The 26,923-nt window shown below is 43.6% G+C and overlaps 1 protein-coding gene across 1 annotated transcript in view; it reads left to right on the top strand.

Annotated features, from left to right (window-relative positions):
* Window positions 1-26,923, top strand: part of ANKRD33B (ankyrin repeat domain 33B) — a 1,334,158-nt gene that overhangs the window by 665,229 nt on the left and 642,006 nt on the right. The window contains exon 2 of the mRNA XM_073587622.1: window positions 18,589-18,718. Coding sequence (XP_073443723.1) covers window positions 18,589-18,718 — 130 coding nt within the window. The remainder of the gene's footprint in view (window positions 1-18,588; window positions 18,719-26,923) is intronic.

Genomic DNA, 26,923 nt, shown 5'->3' on the forward strand with positions numbered 1-26,923 from the left:
GCATTTAATACCCCTGAGGGTCATTTTGAAAGCCTAGTTATGCCATTTGGGTTGACAACCGCGCCTGCTGTGTTCCAACATTTCATAAATGATGTATTTGCTCATTTGCTGGGGAAATTTGTGATTGTGTACCTGGATGATATCCTTATTTATTCGAGCGACCAGGACACTCATTTAGAGCATGTCAGGCAGGTGTTACAGCTGCTCCGTGAGAATAAGCTCTATGCTAAGCTTGAAAAATGCGTGTTTTTTGTTCAAGAGTTGCCTTTTTTGGGATATATTGTGTCCGCCGCAGGGTTTAAAATGGATGCCGCGAAGGTGCAAGCGGTGCTGCGATGGGAACGGCCTGGTAATCTAAAGGCGCTCCAGCGGTTCCTTGGGTTTGCCAACTATTATAGGAAGTTTATTAAGAATTTCTCTACTATAGCCAAACCACTCACGGACATGACGAAAAAAGGTACCAATCTCGCTATCTGGTCTAAGGATGCGGTGCGTGCATTTGAGCTTCTGAAGAACCGTTTTGCTTCAGCCCCCATTCTGGTGCAACCGGACGTATCTAAACCTTTTACGGTGGAGGTCGATGCGTCTGAGGTGGGAGTGGGGGCAGTACTGTCACAGGGCTCGTTCTTGAGCAATTTGCGTCCATGCGCCTACTTCTCCAAGAAGCTGTCGCCGGCCGAACGGAATTACGACATCGGCAACAGGGAGTTGTTGGCCATCAAATTGGCTTTTGAGGAATGGCGACACTTCTTGGAGGGGGCGGACCACCAGGTCACAGTCATCACCGACCATAAAAACCTGCTCTATCTGGAGTCGGCCAAGCGTCTGTCTCCCAGGCAGGCTCGCTGGGCATTGTTTTTTACACGTTTTAACTTTCTGGTGACTTACCGTCCTGGGGCGAAAAACACCAAGGCGGATGCCTTGTCCAGGTGTTTTCCAGGGGGAGAACCTCGGGAAGAGCCGGTACCCATCCTCCAGGAAGGTGTAGTGGTTTCGGCTCTCATGACTGAGGTAGAGGCGGAGATTGCCGAGGCCCAGGAGGAGGTACCACCAGGACTTCCCGCTAATAAGTCGTTCGTACCCCTTCATCTTCGTCTTAAAGTGTTGGGGGAACACCACGACTCGGTCCTGGCCGGTCATCCAGGGGTTAGGGGCACCTTGGAACTGGTATCGCGCCGCTTCTGGTGGCCAAAAATCCGGCAGGATGTGGTTTCCTACGTGACAGCTTGCATCACGTGCGCCAGGGCCAAGTCGCCCAGAACCCGTCCTGCTGGCACTCTACAGCCTCTGGGGATACCTAGTAGGCCATGGACAGAAATCTCCATGGACTTTATCACAGACTTGCCTGCCTCGGCGGGGAACACGGTCATCCTGGTGGTGGTTGATCGATTTTCGAAGATGGCGCATTTTGTGTCGTTGCCTTCCTTGCCCAACGTGAAGACGCTGGCTCAGGTCTTTGTGCAGGAGGTGGTCAGACTGCACGGAGTTCCGTCGGACATAGTGTCTGATAGGGGTACCCAGTTTGTGGCGAAGTTTTGGAAAGCTTTTTGCTCACGATTGGGGATCAAGTTGTCTCATTCGTCGGCGTTTCATCCGCAGTCAAATGGTCAAACTGAGCGTATGAACCAAAATCTGGAGCAGTATTTGTGATGTTTTGTGTCTGACAACCAAGAGGAGTGGTCGACGTTCCTTCCCTTGGCCGAGTTCGCATTAAATAATCACCGCCAAGAATCATCGGGAGAGTCTCCGTTCTTTTGTGTTTATGGGCACCATCCTCAATTTTGTACCTTGCATCAGGGGGGCTCTGGGGGCGTCCCAGAGGAGGACCGGTTAGGAGTTCAACTATCATCGGTCTGGAGGAGTGTGAAACAGCGATTGCTGAGCATGAGTGCAAGATACAAACGTGTGGCTGACTCTAGACGCGTGCCAGGTCCGGACCTGTGTGTGGGTGATTGGGTGTGGTTAGCTACTAAAAACATAAAACTCAAAATTCCATCATTGAAATTGGGTCCAAGGTTTATTGGCCCTTTTAAGGTTGCTGCCATCATAAACCCGGTTGCTTTTCGGTTGGAGCTTCCTGCGGTATACAAGATATACAACGTGTTTCACAGGTCTTTATTGAAAAAGGTGGTAGGCTCTGTGGACACGACGCCGATGCCACCTCCAGTCATGGTGGATGGCAATTTAGAGTTTGAAGTCTCCAAAGTGGTGGACTCTCGAGTACTGCGCCGTACTCTTCAGTATTTGGTGCACTGGCGGGGGTATGGTCCGGAGGAGAGGTCTTGGGTTCCAGCCTCAGACATACATGCGGAGCGGCTGGTCAGTTCCTTTCACCGCCGTCATCCGGACAAGCCGGGTCCTATGAGTCTTGAGGGCCCTGGGGTCCCTCGTAGAAGACGGGGTACTGTGATGTCGGACGCTGTTCACACCACAGCATCCGGCAGGCAGCGGTAGTTCCATCTCCGTCCACTATAGCCTCAGTGGCGCCGGCTTGATTTTACTCAGGTTATCTGGGGTTAATCTAGCTGGAAATCAGGTGGGATGTTTGGTCACGCCCACGGTCTTTAAATAGTCGTGCTGGCCTGTGGGCGTCGCCGATTATAGCTTGTGTTTTGTGCCAAGTGGTTCCGGTCTGGAGTGGAGGTGTTGGAGAGAGAAAACCAGGGGAAGAGTCTTGAGGAGATCATTTGCATATTCCCAGTGCCTTCTGGGATAAGTGAAGAGTCTCTGCGAGCTCAACGATCACTGGGTTTTGGCCGTTGCAGCTGAAAAGAGGAAATCGGAAAACCAGGGGAAGAGTCTTGAGGAGATCATTTGCATATTCCCAGTGCCTTCTGGGATAAGTGAAGAGTCTCCGCGAGCTCAACGATCACTGGGTTTTGGCCGTTGCAGCTGAAAAGAGGAAATCGGAAAACCAGGGGAAGAGTCTTGAGGAGATCATTTGCATATTCCCAGTGCCTTCTGGGATAAGTGAAGAGTCTCCGCGAGCTCAACGATCACTGGGTTTTGGCCGTTGCAGCTGAAAAGAGGAAATCGGAAAACCAGGGGAAGAGTCTTGAGGAGATCATTTGCATATTCCCAGTGCCTTCTGGGATAAGTGAAGAGTCTCCGCGAGCTCAACGATCACTGGGTTTTGGCCGTTGCAGCTGAAAAGAGGAAATTGGAAAAACTGCGCGCCGATAAATTTGGCTCATCTTTCATCGTTTTTAAGAAATCTCAAGATGGAAGAGGCCAGGAGCCATTTGGTGAGCTGCATTTCTTGCTACATGTTCACAGATTTACCAGTGGAAAAGCCAAACTTCACATGCCACAAATGCAAGCTTGTGTCCCTGTTGGAGGAAAAGTTGCAAAATCTCGAAGAGAGGTTAGCTACGTTAAAGATCATTAAGGAAGGTGAAGAGTTCTTGGACAGAGCAGAATTATCTCTTCATGTTACAGAAAGAGAAGAAATTCGAAGTGCACCTGAAGAAACAAAGGAATGGAGACATGTGACCCAGAGAAGCAGGAGGATCAGGAGGCAGTCAGCACCCATACTGCTCAGGAACCAGTACCAGGCTCTCACGCAGGAAAACGATGAAGAAATACATCTGGATAAGACTTTGCCAACAAACAGCAACCTTGTACGCCCTCAGAGTCCTCCTGGATGGAGAAAGAAAAATGTTGTGAAGAAGAAACGGAGAGTGGTGGTCATGGGGGATTCCCTGCTGAGAGGAACAGAGGCCGCTATCTGCAGACCGGATATAACTACAAGAGAAATGTGCTGTCTTCCAGGTGCAAAAATTAAAGATGTGTCTGACAGGATATCAGGACTCTTCAGACCTACAGATGACTACCCATTCCTGCTACTACATGTGGGGACAAATGACACCGCAAGAAACGACCTGGAAATTATCTGCAGAGACTTTGAAGACTTAGGCAAGAAAGTGAAAGAACTGGGAGCGCAGGTGGTCTTCTCTTCCATCCTCCCAGTGGATGGCCATGGAACAAGGAGGTGGAATAAGATTCTGCAGGTGAACAACTGGCTACGTCGATGGTGCCGTCAGCAACGATTTGGATTTCTGGATCACGGAGTGAACTACTTATACGATGGACTACTTGCTAGAGATGGGGTGCACCTTACGAAGACTGGAAAGCATGTATTTGGAAGTCGCCTTGCTACACTTGTAAGGAGAGCTTTAAACTAGAACAACATGGGAAGGGAAGCAAAAGACCAGAAAAAGCCATACACCTGACAAATGCTATTGAGAACTCTGCTATTAGAAGTGGAAAGGAAGAACAAAGACGAAAGAATCTAATTAATAAAAATAATGGAGAAAGAGAAACCAATCACAAACTAAAATGTTTCTATACTAATGCACAAAGCATGGGCAACAAACAAGGAGAATTGGAACTACTAACACAGGAACAGAAATATGATGTAATTGGAATCACTGAAACTTGGTGGGACAATACACATGATTGGAATACAAGACTAGAAGGATACAACTTATTTGCAAGAAATAGACTTGATAAACGAGGAGGGGGTGTCGCATTGTATGTTCGAAACGCGTATATCTGCACAGAGATTGAAGCTTCAGAGACTGGGAGTTCTGTGGAAACTGTTTGGGTAAGAATACAAGGACAGAACAATGGAAAGGACACCATTGTAGGCATTTACTACAGGCCGCCTGTGCAAGCCGAAGATATAGATGAACTCTTTATGCATCAGATGGCCAAGTTCTCCAAAAAATATGACATAGTTGTCATGGGAGATTTCAACTATCCAGACATTTGTTGGGAATCTCTCTCAGGCAAAACTAACAGGTCAAGGAAATTCTTATCCTCTCTTGCTGACAACTTTATCTTCCAAAAGGTAAGGGAGAAAACAAGGGGAACTGCTACCTTGGATCTAATCCTTATAAACAGGGAGGAAATGGTTGAGGAGGTAAAAGTGGCTGGGACCCTAGGAGGTAGCGACCATGCTATTTTAGAATTTTGGATTACTAGAGGTGGAAGACCTGTGAAGACTCAGACGTCAAGGTTAGATTTCAGAAAGGCAGATTTTAAGGGATTCAGAAAGAGAATTGGAGGGATCCAATGGCTGGATATCCTTAAAGACAAAAATGTCCAGGAAGGATGGGAAATCTTGAAAAATGAAATTCTCAAAGCACAGTTGTTAACAATTCCGAAAAGAGGGAAGAATAGGAAGCATTTAAGGAAACCAGGATGGATGAACACAGAACTTAAGCACATGCTAAAAAGGAAGAAAAAAATGTTTATAAAATGGAAAGAGGGAGGCATATCTAAAGAAGAATATAATGCTGTCTGCAGAACCTGCAGGGCACAAATCAGATTAGCTAAAGCTGAAAATGAACTGAGGCTTGCAAGAGATGTCAAAAGCAATAATAAAGGATTTTGGGGATATGTCAAAAGTAAAAGAAAAGTCAAAGATGCTATAGGATTTTTACAGGATGAAAATGATGAAATGGTAAGACAGGATGTTGAGAAGGCTGAACTTTTAAATTCCTATTTTGCATCTGTTTTCTCTCAGAAAGGAAATGCAACATCAACTGTTATTCACTGTCCTATTAAGGGAATAGAAGAATCCAGGATATCTATAAACAGAAAGATAGTGAGGAAACACTTAGCTAACCTAAATGAATTCAAGTCTCCAGGTCCAGATGAATTACACCCCAGAGTACTGAAGGAGATAGCAGAAGAAATTTTTGAACCCCTCTCCATAATCTTTGAAAATTCTTGGAGAACAGGAGAAGTGCCAGAAGACTGGAGAAGAGCAAATGTTGTTCCTATCTTCAAAAAGGGGAAGAAGGTGGACCCAGGCAACTATAGGCCGGTGAGTCTGACTTCTATACCAGGAAAGATCTTTGAACAAATTATTAAACAACATGTATGTCAATACCTGGATAAGAATGAAGTGATTAAACAGAGTCAGCATGGGTTTGTAACTAATAAGTCATGTCAGACTAACTTAATTTCCTTCTATGACGGTATCACTGATTGGGTGGATCAAGGAAATGCTGTAGATATAGTATATCTTGACTTCAGCAAAGCATTTGACAAAGTCTCTCATACAATCCTTATTGAAAAAATGACTAAGTATGGAATGGACAAGGCAACTGTTAGGTGGATTCATAACTGGCTTAGTGATCGGACCCAAAGAGTGGTCGTAAATGGCTGCACATCCAGTTGGAAGAATGTCTCAAGTGGGGTACCACAGGGCTCTGTCCTGGGCCCTGTATTGTTCAACATCTTTATCAACGATTTAGATGAAGGAATTGAGGGTAAACTGATTAAATTTGCTGATGACACAAAGCTAGGAGGGATAGCTAATACTAGAGAAGAGAGAGAGAGGATTCAAAAAGATTTAAATAAACTGGAGAAGTGGGCAGCAACTAACAGAATGGTTTTTAACAGGGAGAAATGCAAAGTACTACATCTGGGCAATAAAAATGAAAAAAGCATATATAGAATGGGAGGAATAGGGCTAAGTGACAGCACATGTGAAAAAGACTTGGGTATACTAATAGATCACAGACTGAATATGAGTCAACAGTGTGATGCAGCAGCAAAAAAGGCAAATGCAATTCTAGGATGTATTAACAGAAGCATACAGTCTAGATCACGTGAAGTCATTATTTCCCTCTACTCCTCTTTGGTCAGACCTCATCTGGAATATTGTGTCCAGTTTTGGGCACCACATTTTAAAAAAGACATCAACAAACTGGAGCAAGTTCAGAAAAGAGCGACCAGAATGGTGACCGGTCTGCAAACCCTGTCTTATGAGGAAAGGTTGCAGGATTTGGGAATGTTTAGTTTGCAAAAGAGAAGACTGAGAGGAGACTTAATAGCTGTCTACAAATATCTAAAGGGATGTCACATTGTAGAAGGATCAACTTTATTCTCATTTGCACAAGGAAAGACTAGAAGCAATGGGATGAAACTGAATGGGAAGAGACACAGATTAGATATTAGAAAAAACTTTTTGACAGAGTGATCAATGAGTGGAACAGGCTGCCACGAGAAGTGGTGAGTTCTCCTTCAATGGAAGTCTTCAAACAGAGGCTGGACAGACATCTGACTGGGATGATTTAGCGAATCCTGCTTTGAGCAGGGGGTTGGACCAGATGGCCCAGGAGGTCCCTTCCAACTCTACGATTCTATGATTCTATGATTCTATGATAATTCATAGCTGGTGTCGTATGATCCGTTGTTACCTTTTCGTCTTCCTATATTTGTGCTTTGTTTTGCCCTGTTCACATTATAGTATTGTCCTGTGTGGTTGCGGCGCGGTGTGGTTTGAGTTCTCCCTGTCTGTCATTACTGTGTGGGTTTTGGTGGTTTGACAACTCACTGGGTGGAGGGTGGAGGGTTCAGCTTAGGGCTGAGCAGGAGATAAGGAGAGGCTGGAGGCTCAGGCATTTGCACCTTTAGCAAAAACCCTGGGTTGAGGGTCAGACAGGGTTTTCCCTAGTTTGAGGGACTCCGCAGGGGCCCGGGTTTTGTCAGCCTCCTTCGACCTAAGCCTCGCATAACAATATCATTCATAAAGGACTGGAAGACAGAAGGGGCATTGGAGAGCCCAAAAGGCATCACCAGGTGCTCAAAATGTCCCTCCAGAGTATTAAACGCTGTCTTCCATTCATCCCCGTGCTTGATGCGAATAAGATTATACGCCCCCCTGAGATCAAGCTTAGTAAACCAGCAGGCACTCTTAACTCTGGAGAATAAATCAGACATCAGAGGTAACGGGTACTGATATTTAACCATCATCTTGTTAAGGGAACGATAATCAATACACGGTCTTAATGAACCATCTTTCTTGGCCACAAAAAAAACAGCACCTAAAGGTGACGAGGATGGTCTAATATGACCCTTCAACGACTCCTTAATATAGGATCACATAGCATCATGTTCGGGTACAGATAAGTTAAAAAGCCGACCCTTGGGAAATTTACACCCAGGCATCAACTCAATTGCACAGTCATAACTCCTATGAGGGGGCAAATACGCAGATTTACTCTCACTAAATACATCAGAGAATTCAGCCAGATAATCAGGAATATCATGAGACTGAGGAGAGGTGGAGAAAACAGGAGCGTCCCTAAGAACACACTGACAACCCCAACTCACCACAGACACAGATTTCCAATCCAAAACTGGGTTATGAGTTTGCAACCAGGGGAACCCCAGAACAACAGCATCATGCAAATTATGCAGCACCAAAAATTTACAATTCTCCTGGTGGTCTGGGGCAACTCGCATTATCACCTGGGTCCAAAACGGAGGTTTATTCTCCGCCAAAGGAGTGGCATCAATACCCCTCAAAGGAATAGGCGTCTGCAGAGGCGCCATGGACAAACCACAACGTTTAGCAAAGTCCAAATCCATCAGATTCAGAGCTGCTCCTGAATCCACAAAAGCCTTAGTGGAAAATGTGGACAAGGAGCAGATCAGAGTAATTGCCAAAAGGAACTTAGGTTGTATAGTGCCCACAGCAAATGTGTGTTCAAAACGTTTCTCTCGTTTAGGGCAGGCAGAAATAGTATGAGAGGCGTCTCCACAGAAAAAACACAGCTTATTACGCCTTCTAAACTCCCGACGTTACGCCCTAGACAAAACCCCATCACATTGCATAGGTTCAGACATTTGTTCAAAAGGTGGCAGCGCCTCCCGTGTATTTTTACGTTCACGTAAACGCCGATCAACTTGAATGGCTAATGCCATAGAGCCATCCAGACCAGAGGGAGCAGGAAATCCCACCATAACATCTTTTACGGTCTCTGATAAACCTTTCCGAAAGAGGGCTGCCAATGCACTATCATTCCATGTAGTAAGGACCGCCCACTTTCGGAATTTTTGACAATATAACTCTGCAGGATCCTGAGCCTGGTTTAATGCCAACAGGGTTCTCTCAGCTTGATCAACGGAATTAGGATCATCATACAACAACCCCAAGGCCTGAAAAAATGCATCCACATTAGTCAGAATAGGATTTTCAGGTGTCAGAGAAAACGCCCAATCCTGGGGATCGCTGCAAATCAAAGGAGATGACAATTTTAACCTGCTGTGCAGAGCTTCCCGATGAGTTAGGCTTCAAGGCACAAAATAATTTACAATTATTCTTAAAATTTAGACCGTTCCCCAAAAAACACATCAGGAGTAGGGATCTTGGGTTCAACAGCATGTGATTGAGCGAGATAGGCAGAAATTCCCTGCACTTCAGCAGCGAGCTGCTCCACACGATCAGACAATTGCTTAATCTCCATCAAGAAAAAAAAAATCCTCCTACGGCCCCAGAGAAAAAGAGGAAAAAATGCATTAAAAGAAAAAAAATATTCTGACACTTTTTCTCCTTTTTTTTCTTTTTTTCTCTCCTCTGTTCCTGCTTTTGAGTACCCTAGAATCTGCGGTATGGCTGGTGATTCTGTTATGAACGGGTAGCCGAGGAGGAAATAAAAAACAAACAAGCTAAGTCTCAGAAAACCAAAGAGGTTGGTAACTATGCAGACTGCAGACCCCTGATCCTAACATGCAACTAGCAGCAGTCGTGGAGCGTTCCTACGGTGGTCCTAGTCGCCTCGTCACAACTGGAGAACTAAATAAGCCAAAAGCAGGAAGAGAGGAAAACTAACTGCCCCAGAGCAGACCCCAAAGGAGAGACAGCCCCCCACATGTATTGACGGTTAAACCAGATGAAAACACAAACAAAGGCAGGAAAATAGGCTGAGCAAACGATGGGGCCAAACTAACTAGAAAGGACAGGAAAGGAAAGAAACTGTCTGCAATCTGCCAAAAACCCCTACAAAAATGTCCAACACAATTGATAGCAAAATTAACCCTGAAGTCACTAGACTTCTCCCACTATATCAGCACTCTGAAATATTCTGAGACAGAGCAAAAAGAGACCAATCTAATAAGGGACAAAAAAGACAATTTGACAAATAAGTGTGGAAATTCAGCACAGCCCAGCTGGGCTGGCTGACCACACAAAAAACTGAAATGACCAACAAGAGCAAGTGTGAACATTAGCAAAAAACAAACTTATCTTGAGAAGACTGGAACAGAGCTGAGTCCTAGACCTGAGAAGCAGACTGAATCACCAGCACTAGGATAGGGCGTTGACTGTCTTATATCCATTCTGACCATCCAGAGATCCAATCATTATCTTCCTCACCAGGTGGCAGATCACTACCACTTAAGCCAACCTCTCTACCTCCTGTCACCACCAGAGGGAGAACGGAAGGGGAACTCTCAACTGGTGGAGCAGAAAATGAGCTCATAACATTTCTCCCTTCCACCCTAGCAAGGAAAGGATCTCTTTTGTTTAAGCACCATGCGGCTGAATAGAAGTATAGGTGATATTAAAGAGACTGGATCGCGGAAACGATACTCGAAAACGAAACCGACGTTCTGACCCATCATTTTCAAGGTTCCAGCACCCCCAGAAACCGAGAACTGGATAACTCCTAAACAGTGTGACATAACCACTGCATGTTTGGTCTTTAATTATTGTCCTGGACAGACTAAAAAGAATGATACCATGTGCGTGTTTATACGAGGTACCCTCTGCCAGATATAGTCATTATAAGTTTTGTAGTCAGAATTGTAACTCCTAGAGCAGGGGGAGGAACATCCCTAGACCGCCCCTTTTGTGATGTCACCGACCGAGATCTATGAGGCATTCCCTCCCTGGGGTTGGGCAGTCGAGCTGGAGGTTTTGATGCCAAAAGGACCCCCCAGATGCAGGGTGATGTGTAGCTGCTGCCCCTCCCCCCACCACACGGCTAGCCTACAGACCATCTAAGCAACTGTAAGTTTGATTTCTGCTGTTAATCCCTTTTATTTTATATCTGCATTGTACATACAGTGGGGGAAAAAAAGTATTTAGTCAGTCAGCAATAGTGCAAGTTCCACCACTTAAAAAGATGAGAGGCGTCTGTAATTTACATCATAGGTAGACCTCAACTATGGGAGACAAACTGAGAAAAAAAATCCAGAAAATCACATTGTCTGTTTTTTTTTTCATTTTATTTGCATATTATGGTGGAAAATAAGTATTTGGTCAGAAACAAAATTTCATCTCAATACTTTGTGATATATCCTTTGTTGGCAATGACAGTGGTCAAACGTTTTCTGTAAGTCTTCACAAGGTTGCCACACACTGTTGTTGGTATGTTGGCCCATTCCTCCATGCAGATCTCCTCTAGAGCAGTGATGTTTTTGGCTTTTCGCTTGGCAACACGGACTTTCAACTCCCTCCAAAGGTTTTCTATAGGGTTGAGATCTGGAGACTGGCTAGGCCACTCCAGGACCTTGAAATGCTTCTTACGAAGCCACTCCTTCGTTGCCCTGGCGGTGTGCTTTGGATCATTGTCATGTTGAAAGACCCAGCCACGTTTCATCTTCAATGCCCTTGCTGATGGAAGGAGGTTTGCACTCAAAATCTCACGATACATGGCCCCATTCATTCTTTCATGTACCCGGATCAGTCGTCCTGGCTAGTGTTGAGCATTCCGATACCGCAAGTATCGGGTATCGGCCGATACTTGCTGTATCGGAATTCCGATACCGACTTCCGATATTTTTTCAATATCGGAATTCGGCATCGGAATCGGAAGTTCAAAGTTGATTGACAGCCTGACGTCATCATGATGCGCGGTGTGTGCGCATCATGATGCGCCGTCATTTCGGGCCTTCTGGGGGTCTCTGCCGGCCTGCCGGGGGGCTGTGTGGACTGCCCGGGGTCTGTACCGGCCTGCCGGGGGGCTGTGCCGGCCTGCCGGTGGTCTGTGCACCCTGTGGGGGTCTGTACCGGCCTGCCGGGGGGCTGTGCCGGCCTGCCGGTGGTCTGTGCACCCTGTGGGGGTCTGTACCGGCCTGCCGGGGGGCTGTGCCGGCCTGCCGGTGGTCTGTGCACCCTGTGGGGGTCTGTACCGGCCTGCCGGGGGGCTGTGCCGGCCTGCCGGGGGGCTGTGCTGATGTCCGGGGGTCTGTGCAAGCATCGTCCGATGGGACTACAAGTCCCATCTGGCGATGCCTGCTACCATGACAGTGATTGACACATTAGCCAATGATGGGACAGTAGTAGTCCCATCATCCAGCTAATGTGTTAAATGTTAAAAAAAAAAAAAAAATACTACATACATACTACATGCATGCTACATACATACTACATGCTACATACATACTACATATATACTACATGCATGCTACATACATACTACATGCTACATACATACTACATATATACTACATACATACTACATATATACTACATACATGCTACATACATACTGCATGCTACATACATACTACATGCTACATACATACTACATATATACTACATACATACTACATATATACTACATACATGCTACATACATACTGCATGCTACATACTACATACATACTACATACATGCTACATACATACTACATGCATGCTACATGCATGCTACATACATACTACATGCTACATATATACTACATACATACTACATATATACTACATACATGCTACATACATACTGCATGCTACATACATACCACATACATACTACATACATACTACATACATACTACATGCTACATACATACTACATATATACTACATGCATGCTACATACATACTACATGCTACATACATACCACATACATACTACATACATGCTACATACATACTACATATATACTACATACATACTACATACATACTACATACATACTACATGAATGCTACATACATACTACATGCATACTACATGCATGCTACATACATACTACATGCTACATACATACCACATACATACTACATACATGCTACATGCTACATACATATTACATATATACTACATGCATGCTACATACATACTACATATATACTACATGCATGCTACATACATACTGCATGCTACATGCATGCTACATACATACTACATGCTACATGCATGCTACATACATACTACATACATACTACATGCTACATACATACTACATATATACTACATGCATGCTACATACATACTGCATGCTACATGCATGCTACATACATACTACATACATACTACATGCTACATACATACCACATATATACTACATACATACTACATACAATACATTCATACAATACATACATAGACATACAGTACATATAACATAGAGTAACATACTTAACAATACTTGTCACATTGTTCCCCGAAGCCATTGTCTTTTCCGGAATAAATATTAACATAACAAACCACAAAAATACTCACCCACGATCCGAAGCAGTCCACGAGTGGAAATTCCCACACAGCAATGGCATAAAGTGAGACTAGGGACTTTTTTTTTTTAAGTGGCGGAGGAATACAGTGCGGAAGGATACCTACCTTCCGTCATTGGATTCCTGCAGCCCGTAAAGAACGGCAGCATCAGCTGATGCTGCAGTTCTCTACCCAAGATCGTCGTGGGACACACTCGTGGACTGCTTCGGATCGTGGGTGAGTATTTTTGTGGTTTGTTATGTTAATATTTATTCCGTAAAAGACAATGGCTTCGGGGAACAATGTGACAAGTATTGGTAAGTATGTTACTCTATGTTATATGTACTGTATGTCTATGTATGTATTGTATGAATGTATTGTATGTAGTATGTATGTAGTATATATGTGGTATGTATGTAGCATGTAGTATGTATGTAGTATGTATGTAGCATGCATGTAGCATGCAGTATGTATGTAGCATGCATGTAGTATATATGTAGTATGTATTATGTATGTAGTATGTATGTAGCATGCATGTAGCATGCAGTATGTATGTAGCATGCATGTAGTATATATGTAGTATGTATGTGGTATGTATGTAGCATGTAGTATGTATGTAGCATGCATGTAGTATGTATGTGTTATGTATGTAGCATGCATGTAGTATGTATGTAGTATGTATGTAGTATGTATGTGGTATGTATGTAGTATGTATGTAGTATGTATGTAGCATGCATGTAGTATGTATGTAGTATATGTGGTATGTATGTAGCATGTAGTATGTATGTAGCATGCAGTATGTATGTAGCATGCATGTAGTATATATGTAGTATGTATGTAGTATATATGTAGTATGTATGTTGCATGTAGTATTTATGTAGTATGAATGTAGCATGTATGTAGTATGCATGTTGTATGTATGTAGCATGCATGTAGTATATATGTAGTATGTATGTAGTATTTATGTAGTATGAATGTAGCATGTATGTAGTATGTAGTATGAATGTAGCATGTATGTAGTATGCATGTTGTATGTATGTAGCATGTAATTTTTTTTTTTTTTTTTACATTCAACACATTAGCCGGATGATGGGACTACTACTGTCCCATCATTGGCTAATGTGTCAATCACTGTCATGGTAGCAGGCATCGCCCGATGGGACTTGTAGTCCCATCGGACGATGCCTGCACAGACCCCCGAAGCCTGCACAGACCACCGGCAGGCCGACACAGCCCCCCGGCAGGCCGGCTCAGCCCCCCGGAGCCTGCACAGACCACCGGCAGGCCGGCACAGCCCCCCGGCAGGCCGGCACAGCCCCCCGGCAGGCCGGCACAGCCCCCCGGAGCCTGCACAGCCCCCCGGCAGGCCGGCACAGCCCCCCGGAGCCTGCACAGACCACCGGCAGGCCGGCACAGCCCCCCGGCAGGCCGGCACACACCACCGGAGCCTGCACAGACCACCGGCAGGCCGGCACAGCCCCCCGGCAGGCCGGCACAGACCACCGGAGCCTGCACAGACCACCGGCAGGCCGGCACAGCCCCCCGGCAGGCCGGCACAGACCACCGGAGCCTGCACAGACCCCCTGGCAGGCCGGCACAGCCCCCCGAAAGGCCCGTACAGACCCCAGAGAGGCTGTACAAGGCAAAAACAGGGTTTTTCTTATTCCGATACCGGAAGTCCCATAGACTTGAATGGGACTTCCGGTATCGGAATCGGCGATACCGATACTTTTTTTAAAGATCGGCCGATCCATTCCGATCCGATACTTTGAAGTATCGGACGGTATCGCTCAACTCTAGTCCTGGCCCCTTTGCAGAGAAACAGCCCCAAAGCATGATGTTTCCACCACCATGCTTTACAGTAGGTATGGTGTTTGATGGATGCAACTCAGTATTCTTTTTCCTCCAAACACGACAAGTTGTGTTTCTACCAAACAGTTCCAGTTTGGTTTCATCAGACCATAGGACATTCTCCCAAAACTCCTCTGGATCATCCAAATGCTCTCTAGCAAACTTCAGACGGGCCCGGACATGTACAGGCTTAAGCAGTGGGACACGTCTGGCACTGCAGGATCTGAGTCCATGGTGGCGTAGTGTGTTACTTATGGTAGGCCTTGTTACATTGGTCCCAGCTCTCTGCAGTTCATTCACTAGGTCCCCCCGCGTGGTTCTGGGATTTTTGCTCACCGTTCTTGTGATCATTCTGACCCCACGGGGTGGGATTTTGCGTGGAGCACCAGATCGAGGGAGATTATCAGTGGTCTTGGATGTCTTCCATTTTCTAATTATTGCTCCCACAGTTGATTTCTTCACTCCAAGCTGGTTGGCTATTGCAGATTCAGTCTTCCCAGCCTGGTGCAGGGCTACAATTTTGTTTCTGGTGTCCTTTGACAGCTCTTTGGTCTTCACCATAGTGGAGTTTGGAGTCAGACTGTTTGAGGGTGTGCACAGGTGTCTTTTTATACTGATAACAAGATTAAACAGGTGCCATTACTACAGGTAATGAGTGGAGGAAAGAGGAGACTCTTAAAGAAGAAGTTACAGGTCTGTGAGAGGCAGAAATCTTGATTACTTGTTTCTGACCAAATACTTATTTTCCACCATAATATGCAAATAAAATGAAAAAAAAACAGACAATGTGATTTTCTGGATTTTTTTTTCTCAGTTTGTCTCCCATAGTTGAGGTCTACCTATGATGTAAATTACAGACGCCTCTCATCTTTTTAAGTGGTGGAACTTGCACTATTGCTGACTAAATACTTTTTTTCCCCACTGTATCTAGTGTCTCAACTTTGTAACAACTTTTATCTGTGTAATCGCTGCCCACCTTTTGGGAATAAATGATAACTTTATTAGTCTGTCTTCATGCTCTAAAACCTAACACGTGCCTTTAAGATAATTACGCTACTGATTGGGTTGGCTTCGAACCCCTCTATTAAATCTATAACTTAAGCCAAGAAATCTGGAGCTGGTGGCGGCGTGGTGTTTCTTGGTTGGTTGGGCTAGCTGGCAGTGACGGAAGGGTTTTATATGCTGATTGGGTGATTGTGGCCAAAGCATTGATAATTTCCTCACTGCAGTGGCCTAATCGCCCGTGCACAACAAGCAGCTTGTCCGGCGACTAATTATCCTATGTGTAGTTCCCTGACTGACCTGAGGATAAGGGGGGCGCCGGAGAGCTGCAAGTTCCAATGTGGAACTGAAAAGTGGGATATACATAAATCCCTGCAGTTCGTGGAAGATTGTTAGCAGTGGTGGGACATCCAAAATAACCCCCCTGTGATAAATTATTAGGGCAAGATTAGCTTGCTGTTTTTTTGTCACATGGTGCCAGCGGTGGGATAACTAAGATAAGCCCCCTGCGCCTGTGATAGCCGTGTGTCAGCAGTGCGTCGCATCCCTCCATCCGTGACATACCGGTGTCAATGGCGGGATTGTGACAGCCTTCAAGGAAGTGGGCTGAACCCAATTATAAATGGCCTGGACCTTATCCGGGTCCATAATGAATCCCAAAAACAAATTTTTTTGTACACCAAAGAGACATTTCGATCCCTTAACATACAGAGCATTTTCTCTCAAAATCCGGAATACAGTCCGAAAATGTTCCACATGAGAATCCCAATCATTGGAAAAAAATATATCGTCCAAATAAGCGATCAAAAATTTGTCCACAAAATCCCAGAAAATATCGTTCATGAAAGATTGGAAGATGGAAGGGGCATTAGTGAGCCCAAAAGGCATCACTAGGTGCTCAAAATGCCCCTCAGGAGTATTAAACGCCGTCTTCCATTCATCACCATGCTTGATGCAAATAAGATTATATGCCCCCCTAAGGTCAGGCTTGGTAAACCAACTAGCACCTTTCACTCTGGAGAATAAATCAGAAATCAGGGGTAACAGATACTGATATTTAACAGTGATTTTATTAAGGAGCTGATAGCCAATATGTGGCCTCAATGAGCCATCTTTCTTGGCCACAAAGAAAAAGCCAGCACCTAAAAGTGAAGAGGACGGTCTGATATGACCCTTCTCCAAGGATTCCTTGATATAGGATCGCATAGCATCATGTTCAGGTACAGATAAATTGAAGAGCCGCCCCTTGAGAAATTTACAACCGGTCACTAACTCGATTGCGCAGTCATAACTCCTATGAGGAGGCAAGGACGCAGACTTACTCTTGCTAAACAAATCAGAGAAATCATCCAAATAGTCAGGGACATCATCATGAGACTGGGGAGAAGTAGAGAAAAAAGGAGTGTCACTAGGAACACATTGACAACCCCAAATAAACACAGACACAGATTTCCAATCCAGAACAGGATTATGGGTCTGCAACCAAGGAAAACCAGCACAATAATGTCATGTAAATTATGCAACACCAAAAATTTACAATTCTCTTGGTGGTCCGGGGCTACCTGCATTATCACCTGGGTCCAAAACTGGGATGGGAAAGGATACTGTCTGCAATCATGTAAAAATCCCTAAGAAATATCCAACACGTCTGATATGCAAAAATACTGAGTCCACACGACCTCTCCCCCACTGAATCAGAACTCTGGTGTGAACTGGTTACTAAAAGACTAACATACACTGTGGCATATGGAACAGAGTCCAGCGCAGGTCCCATTAGGGAACCAGGCTGAACTCACACCAGCTAAGCAAAAATCAAAGACAAGCAAAAATGGATCCAATGCAAAAAAAGATTCAAGAAGACAAATAACTTCTCTGAAAGATGCAGGACAGAGCAGGAGACAAGCAGACTTCAAAATATGCTCAGGAAGCAAACCAAATCCCTGGCAAGAGCTGAGGGAATGTTGCTCACTTAAATCTCCCCAGTCTGTAACACCTGACCTCCAATCATCCTGCTCAGGTGATTGACTTCTGTCAGCTAGATCAGCTCCATTACCAACGGCAACCACCATAGGGAGCCCAAACTCAGAAGCCAGGTTAAAAGTGTTCACAACAGCTGACTATATGTGTGATCTGGTGATTGGAACTGTTAATGTGTGAATGGTGAAAAGTGGAGATTTTCCAAGAGAGAACGGTGGGACTGTGGACAGTTTGAGGAATGGAGGCGGGACTGGGGTGGAGCCTGGGAGGAGTCTCAAGGGGGCCACAAAAATTTTGCCAGTATGGGACCCCGAAATTCCAAGTGGCAGCCCTGGTCAGATACTCTGGGTGCCATTGTGTTCTGTTTGTGCTAATCGAACAGATGACCTTTTCATGTAATACAAGGTCTTCTGAAAACATATTATGATGTCAGATTTTCTTTCATATACATGAAATTAGCCATTATTATCATTTATTTACAAAGCATGATGATCATGAACCTTACTTTATTTTTACAGACTGGACTTCTTGTTGCCTGTTATCAGGGCTATGTGGATATTGTAATAACTCTGTCACAATGTCCTCATGTAAATGTGAATTGGCAAGACAACGAAGGGAATACTGCTCTCATAACATCTGCACAAGCAGGTAATTCTTTTAGTTTCTAGCTAATTTTGAATAACTGGAGTTAGTTGCAGGTCAAGTTTATCTTTGAGATATGCAAGATGATTGTCTGTAAAATGTTGGCAGTCTCACGTTAGAAGCAGTAGTGGATAAGGAGATACGGCTCCTGAAAGTTAGAGGTAAAAACATTGTTACACTTTTGCTTGTCACTGTATAATAAGTTCCAGTTTTATCTTTCATACATCTATTATTATAATTATTTGTTTTGTTGTTTTTTTTACATTCTTACATTTGTGTCTTTTTTATCTGTGCAAAATGCAATGTTTTTCTCTCGTATCATCAATGTTGTATTTTTTTTCTCATCCAGTTTAGAAAAACGAAGGAGACAATGTCTGAACTTTTTTATCCATTGACTTAACAATAAATCAGTGAACAATTGGATTTTTTTATTGCCAGAATAGAATCCAAGTAGGTACTCAGTGATGCTTCAGTCTCATTATTTAACCCCTTTCTGCCACATGACGCACTATTCCGTTCATGTGCCCTGGGACTTAATTCCCATGGACGGGATAGTACGTCATAGCTGATCAGCCATGCTCATGGGGGGGAGCGTGGCTGTTCATGGCAGGGTATCATCTGATTATCACAGCTGACTCCCGGCACTATGTACCTGGAGCGGTCACGAACCGCTTCCGGCACATGAACCCCCGGCACACTGCGATCAAACATGATCGCAGTGTTCCAGTGGCATAGGGAAGCATCACACAGGCTCCCTGCGTGCTTCCCTGAGACCATCAGGACAACGTGATGTGATCGAGTTGTTCCAAGGGCCTCCTCCCTGCATGCCCCCGGATCCAAGATGGCCACGGGGTCCTTCTGGGTCCCACAGGGAGGTGGCTTGTCAGTGCCTGCTGAGAGCAGGCACTGAGATGCCTCCTACACTGCCTGTCAGATTGCTGAAAAGTGTCAAATCAGCGATCTGAATTTGCAAAGTAATGTCCCAAGCTGGGACAATGTAAAAAAGTTGAAAAACATTAGCATGTGTAAAAATAATTTTAAAAAAATCCTAAATAAAGAAAAAAAATATTCCCCAATAAATCCATTTCTTTATGTAAATAATAATAAAAAAGCAATAAAAGTACACATATTTAGTATCGCCGCGTCCGTAACGATCCGCCCTATAAAACTCTCCCACTAGTTCACCCCTTTAGTGAACCCCTTAAAAGAAAGGCAAAAAACAATGCTTTATCATCATATTGCCGAACAAAATGTGCAATAACGCATAATCAAAAAGACAGATATAAATACACATGGTACTGCTGAAAACATCATCTTGTCCCACAAAAAACGAGCTACCATACAGCATCAGTGACAAAAAAATAAAATGTTTTAGCTCTCAGAATAAAGCGATGCAAAAATTTTTGTTATATAAAATTGATTTTATTGTATAAAAGCGCCAAAGCATAAAAAATGATATACATGAGGTATCGCTGTCATCATACTAACCCAATTTTACCACATGCGGAACGGTATAAGTGCTCCCCCCAAAAAAAGAAATTCATAAATTGCTAGCTTTTGTTCATTCTACCTCCCAAAAATCAGAATAAAAAGCGATCAAAAAATGTCATGTGCCCAAAAATGGTACCAATAAAAACATCAACTCGTCCAGCAAAAAACAAGACCTCACTTGACTCTGTGGGCCAAAATATGAAAAAAATTATAGCTCTCAAAATGTGGCGATGCAAAAACTATTTTTTGTAATATAAAGCGTCTTTTAGCGAGTGACAGCTGCCAAACATAAAAACCCACTATAAATAGTAAATCAAACCCCCCTTTATCACCCCCTTAGTTAGGGAAAAATAATGAAATTAAAAAAAAGTATTTATTTCCATTTTCCCAATAGGGATAGGGCTAGGGTTAGGCATAGGATTAGGGTTGGAGTTAGTATTGGGGAGGTATCCACTGTTTAGGCCCATCAGGGGCTCTCCAAATGCGACATGGCATCTGATCTCAATTCCAGCCAATTCTGTGTTGAAAAAGTCAAACAGTGCTCCTCTTCCATGCTCTGCCATGAGCCAAAACAGTGGTTTACCCCCACATATGAGGTATCTCAGGACAAATTGCACAATAACTCTTGGGGTCCCATTTCTTCTGTTACCCTTTGGAAAATAAAAAATTGGGGGTGAAAATATCATTTTAATGGAAAAAAATATGATTTTTTTATTTTTATGACTCTACGTTATAAACTTCTGTGAAGCACTTGGGGATTCAAAGTTCTCACCACACATCTAGATAAGTTCCTTGGGGGTCTAGTTTCCAAAATGGGGTCACTTGTGGGGGTTTCCTCTATTTAGGCACATCAGGTGCTCTCTAAACGCGACATGGCATCCCATCTCAATTCCAGCCAATTTTTGCATTGAAAAACACAAACGGCGCTCCTTCCCTTCTGTGATCTGCCATGAGTTGAAACAGTGGGTCCCCCCATATGTGGGGTATCAGCGTACTCAGTACAAATTGCACAATAACTTTTGGGGTCCAATTTCTCCTGATACCCTTGGGAAAATGAAAAAAAATTGGATCTGAAGTAATTTTTTTGTGAAAAAAAGCTAAATGTTCATTTTTTTAAACATTCAAAAAATTCCTGTGAAGCATCTGAAGGATTAATAAACTTGAATGTGATTTTGAGCACCTTGAGGGGTGCAGTTTTTAGAATGGTGTCACTTTTGGGTATTTGCTATCATATTGACCCCTCAAAGTGACTTCAAATGTGATGTGGTCCCCCCCAAAAAATGGTGCCGTAAAAATGAGAAATCACTTGTTAAATTTTAACCCTTATAACTTCCTAACAAAAGAAAAGTTGGTTCCAAAATTGTGCTGATGTAAAGTAAACATGTGGGAAATGTTACTTATTAAGTATTTTGTGTGCCATATCTCTGTGATTTAAGGGCATGAAAATTCAAAGTTGGAAAATTGTGAAATCGTCAAAATTTTTGCCATATTTCAATTTTTTCACAAATAAACGCAAGTCATATCAAAGAAATGTTACTACTAACATGAAGTACAATATAACATAATAGTTTCATGGAGAAAAATCCCATTTATCCTAGTAAAACAATACAACTATGTGATACTATAGAAATGGGTGTGTAAATGGACATGATAGGACTATCGCAAACTTATATGTGAAATATATAGAGGAAAATAGCGAACAAAAAGTCCAATACAGAAATTTACAAAAATACAAAAATAATTTTATTGAAATAGATCAAAGGTACAGGAAACAGTGAGATCAGAGTCAAATAATGACCATAAGAAGCACATGGGCAAAAATGGGGCACACCAGAGGTATATAGACACGGGGATATATAATTTTAACAGTACACAGTACAAAATTTAGGAATCCTACATTTTCCCATAATATTACAAACAACCAGCCATGGTATACAAATGAGGCACATAGGTATCGCTACCCCCAGTGGTGCAACCTGCCACCACACACAATATATGCTGAATATGTTGAAAACACAAAATAGATGGCTACATAATATTACCTTTCTGACTGGTCAGTAGTAAAGGTCTGCCCTGGTGTACCCCCCAACGCTTGTTTCGGCTGGATGGCCTTTATCAAGGCTAACATGAAGTACAATATGTCACAAAAAAACGTTGTCAGAATCACCGGGATCCATGGAAGCGTTCCAGAGTTATTACCTCATAAAGGGACAGTGGTCAGAATTGTAAAAATTGGTCATTAACGTGCAAACTACCCTTGGGGTAAAAGGGTTAAAGCCACCCAAAATCAGATCTGAAGGCAATTGTTAGGATATAATCACACAAATTTAAGATTGTAAGGGCCCTCTCACACTGGCGTATAATACGGAGGAGTGCAATGCGACAAAACATTGCATTGCTACGTAAACCTATGTTTTTCAATCAGGTAGTTCTGATCTGCAAATTTTTCCTCAGCTCTACTCTAATCTGACTGAGGAAAGAATTGCAGCATGCTGCGAATGGCTGCATGTGCCAGGTGAGACTAACCAATGCAAATCAATGGGTGAGAGGAAAAAAATTTCACAGCACACGAACCATGTGCTTGCCATCTCAATTTTACACACACAATAGATATATACAGTATATAGAATAAATTGATACATTCTGTAGATATGTAATTTCACAAGCACCCTACATATAATAAACTTGCACCCTTTAATGACTTTCCTGTTGCACTAAAAAACGTTTAGCCCAGTTTAATCTGTTAAATAAGTAAAAAAAAGAAATGGGACTCCCATATTATTGATAACCAACAGAGGTAAAGCAGACAGCTGTGAGCTAATATTATCAAGCTGCGAACGTCCTTGGTTGTTGGGCTCTTCCCAGCCTAAAAATTCCTGCTCGCAGCCACCCCGAAGTGGCAAATCACATGAACTGGCGCTTTTCCTCGCTTTTCCTGATTGCCCTTGTGCACTGGCAATCAAGGTAAATTGGCTTTGGGTTGATATCAGCTGTGATTTGTCTTGACGATGCGGCGACCGCAACAAATTGCAACATGCTGCATTCGCCGTGGGTCACCACGGTGTCAAGACCTTGCATGCGGATGCATCCACATACATCCGCACGGCCTGTGTACCCAGTGTTAAAGATAGGTACGCAGGCCGCATGCAGACGTAGGCGGAGCTGACCAGATGAGGTGCAGCAGTGGGCGGAGCTTCACGGAGGATCTATGCAGCCCTCCACAGCTCTGCCGAACACAAATGTGAAGCCGGCCTAAACACTTTCATTACCATGGGTCTTTTAGCCTAGTATATCAAAACAATGGATTTAAAATGTTTACAATTCATTCAAAGATTCAAGAAGAAATATATTCACACAAAATTACTATGTGAAATAATTCTGTATACCAAAATAAAAATGAAAATACAAACAATTTAATAAAATATATAAGATATTGACAACAACATAGATAAAACACAAATAGTATATTATCAAGAATTAGAACAATAAACACGTATTATACTCAACCTGCATGGCTTTGAGGCAAACCCTATTGTACCACAACAACCTGAGTTAATGAGAGAAGTCTTGTTTATCTACTTTTGTCTAACCATATCTAGTATACTCTTAAAGAGAAGCTATCATCACAAAATCACCTATTACTTAGAGAAACATTCCAAGTTCTTTTTTGTATTCCCAAAATCTGTCTAAATGTATATTCTGTATAATGTAGTGTAAGTGTGTTAATATACTCATAAATCAGCATCTTCCGCAGTTTCCAAAGCCACTCCGGTCCACTTCTCAATCATGTGACTGAAATTTCTAATCGCCAAGTCACACTTGGGTTTACATGTAAACTGAAGTGGCTTTTACAATGTAAGTCTAATGAGTGTCAGGACAAGGCTCCATAGGCTTCCACTGTAAAACTCGCTTCCGGCTCATACAAAAGCTTGAGTGTGAACTGGCAAGATGGAATTTAAGGAATATGATTTAAAAGACCACCTGAGTGGCCCTGGAAACCGGGGAAGATGGGAATCAGGGAATATATTAATGCACTCACATCATATTACATACTGTGTACATTTAGGCAGGTTTAGGGACTAAAAATATACATGGAAGTTATTTTTAAATAGTAACTGTCAGTTTAATATTTATTTCATAAACGATCACTCCGCGATGATAAACAAATTATCATAAAACATGCTGATAAAGGGAGGGTTATAGTTGTGATGAATAAAACTCATTATTTGAAGGAAGCATTTTGCCAACTTAGTGATGACACAATATACACTAAGCTCTCAGCAGATCCTACAAGGGGTATTAGGAGTCTCATTGATACCATTCTAATCTAATTTACACACCGGAGGTTCAAAGACTCTAAAGGGCATGCCACACTAAGAGATATCGCTAGCAATATCGCTATAACTTGTGACATAATAGCGATATTGCTAGCGATATCGCTATGTCTGATACTTACCTACAACCCGCTCCCCCGCTGGTTATCGCTGATCGCGCGAGAACAGGCTGGACTGTTTCTCGTCGTCAGCTTCCTGCGGCGCTTCCTGCTGTGACGACGAGCGACACGTGGAGCCGGGCGGGAGGACGCAGGATCGCCTGGTGTGACAGGTAAGTAGCGACCTCCGTCCCCAGCGATGTCACTAGTGAGATCTGCCTGTGTGGCAGTTCACTAGCGACCACTTAGCGATGTACCAGCGACCCTGACCGCGTCATATCGCTGGTCGGGATCGCTGGTACATCGCTAAGTGTGACAGTACCTTAAGACACGAGAGTATCTTACTAGATTACACCCCATTACTCCAGTGTTTTACACCCTGCCTAAGGTTCAAAAGAATCTGGAGTGTCTCCCTGGTCAACCCATTGTGGCTTTGATTGAATCTATTCTTTCTCCACTGTCCATTTTTTTAGATAAAATACTTACTCCCCTCATACGTGGTATGCCTTCATTTTTATTGGACACAGAGCATTTTCTGCAAAAAGTAAGAGACTTGTGGCCAGTACCAGATTAGGCCATTTTGGTCTCCTTTGATCTTAAGGATCCCCCATAGCCATACATTCATCCCCCATAGCCAGAATATTGCTTGTGTTCGCTGGCTACTCAATTCATCTAATATGGACGTTGACAAAATTGAATTCTGCCTAGAACTACTAACGGTGGTTCCTACTAAAAATTGTTTCATGTTTGAGGATTGTTTTTATCTCCAAACCAAGGGGACTGCTATGGGTTCAAGTGTAGTCCCCCATATGCGAACAGTTATATGGTGACTTTTGAGGATGAGGTCATATATACCGACCCCCTCTTTCAATCCTATAGCATGATATGGAAAAGGAATATAGATGACATTTTCTGTATTTGGACTGGCACACCAGACATCTTGGACACCGTTTATAGGAAATTGAACACTGCATGGCCCGGCCTCTCTTTCACAATCACCAGCAGCACTCAGCAGGTCAGTATTTTGGACACCTTGGTTACCAATCATTTTACTAAACCCACTGATCAGAACAGCCTCATTCATTTTCAGAGCCTTCAACTGCCATCAATTAAGAAATCTATTCCAGATCTCAATTTAAGATACATGGAATTGTAACTGATCCTTCTCGTAGCACACAGAGATTAGAGGAAATGCACTCTAAATTCAGGGAGCGGGGCTATCCCACGAAGTTGTTATTGGACGCCACCAACCGATCTGACTATATACGCCCTACAGTAAAGAAAGGAATCCTATTCATGCATACTTGTCACCCCTATGTTAACATACTTCACCAAAATATTAGGAGACATTGGGGTCTGTTATGGACTGCACACCCGGATATTTCTAAATTTAAGCACAAGTTTTACCTTGTTACAAATGAGCTACTAACATCTGGGATTTCTTGGTGAAGGCCAACATAGGCACTTAAGGCCAAACTTCCACACAGAGGTTTCTCCAAAACCCTAAAACCGGCACCTACCCTTGTCTCCAATGCAACCAATGAAATAATGTGCTTAAAAATAACATTATTTACCACCTACACACTAGAAACAAATATATGATGAGGGCCTTCTCAACTTGTGATAATGTAAGGGAATTGAAAATGTTATTGGTCTATCTTTTATTTTTTCTCATATTTTACTGATACTGCTACACGTTCATGTGTATGACCATTATGTGTGTGTCACATAGGTACTGCTACACTATTCTGTGTATTACCTTAATCCATTTCTGCCATATGACGTACTATCCCATCCATGTGCCCTGGGACTTAAATCCCAGGGATGGGATAGTATGTCATAGCGATCAGCGGCGCTCACATGGTGAGCGCCACTGATCGCGGCCGGGTGTCAGCTGATTATCACAGCTGACACCCAGCACTATGTGTCAGGGGCGGTCACGGACCACCCCAGACACGATAACCCCTGGCACACTGTGATCAAACACGATTGCAGTGTACCAGGGTTTAGGGAAGCATCGACAGGGAGGGGGCTCCCTCCGTGTTTCCCCGAGACCCCCAGAGCAGCGCGATGTGCAGCGCTGCTCCGGGTGCCTCCTTCCCTGCAGGTCCCCGGATCCAAAATGGCAGCGGGGACCTTTGGGGGCCTGCAGGGAGCCGGCTTCCTCATGCCTGCAAAGCGCAGGCATGAGGAAGCCTTCTGCACTGCCTGTGACAGATCGCTGATCTGTCACAGCGATCTGTGATGTGACAGATCAGCGATCTGTCACATGACAGTGATGTCCCCGC

The sequence above is a fragment of the Dendrobates tinctorius genome, unplaced genomic scaffold, assembly GCF_039654945.1.
Source record: "Dendrobates tinctorius isolate UK_male_01 unplaced genomic scaffold, ASM3965494v1 ptg000100l, whole genome shotgun sequence".
Taxonomy (NCBI): domain Eukaryota; kingdom Metazoa; phylum Chordata; class Amphibia; order Anura; family Dendrobatidae; genus Dendrobates; species Dendrobates tinctorius.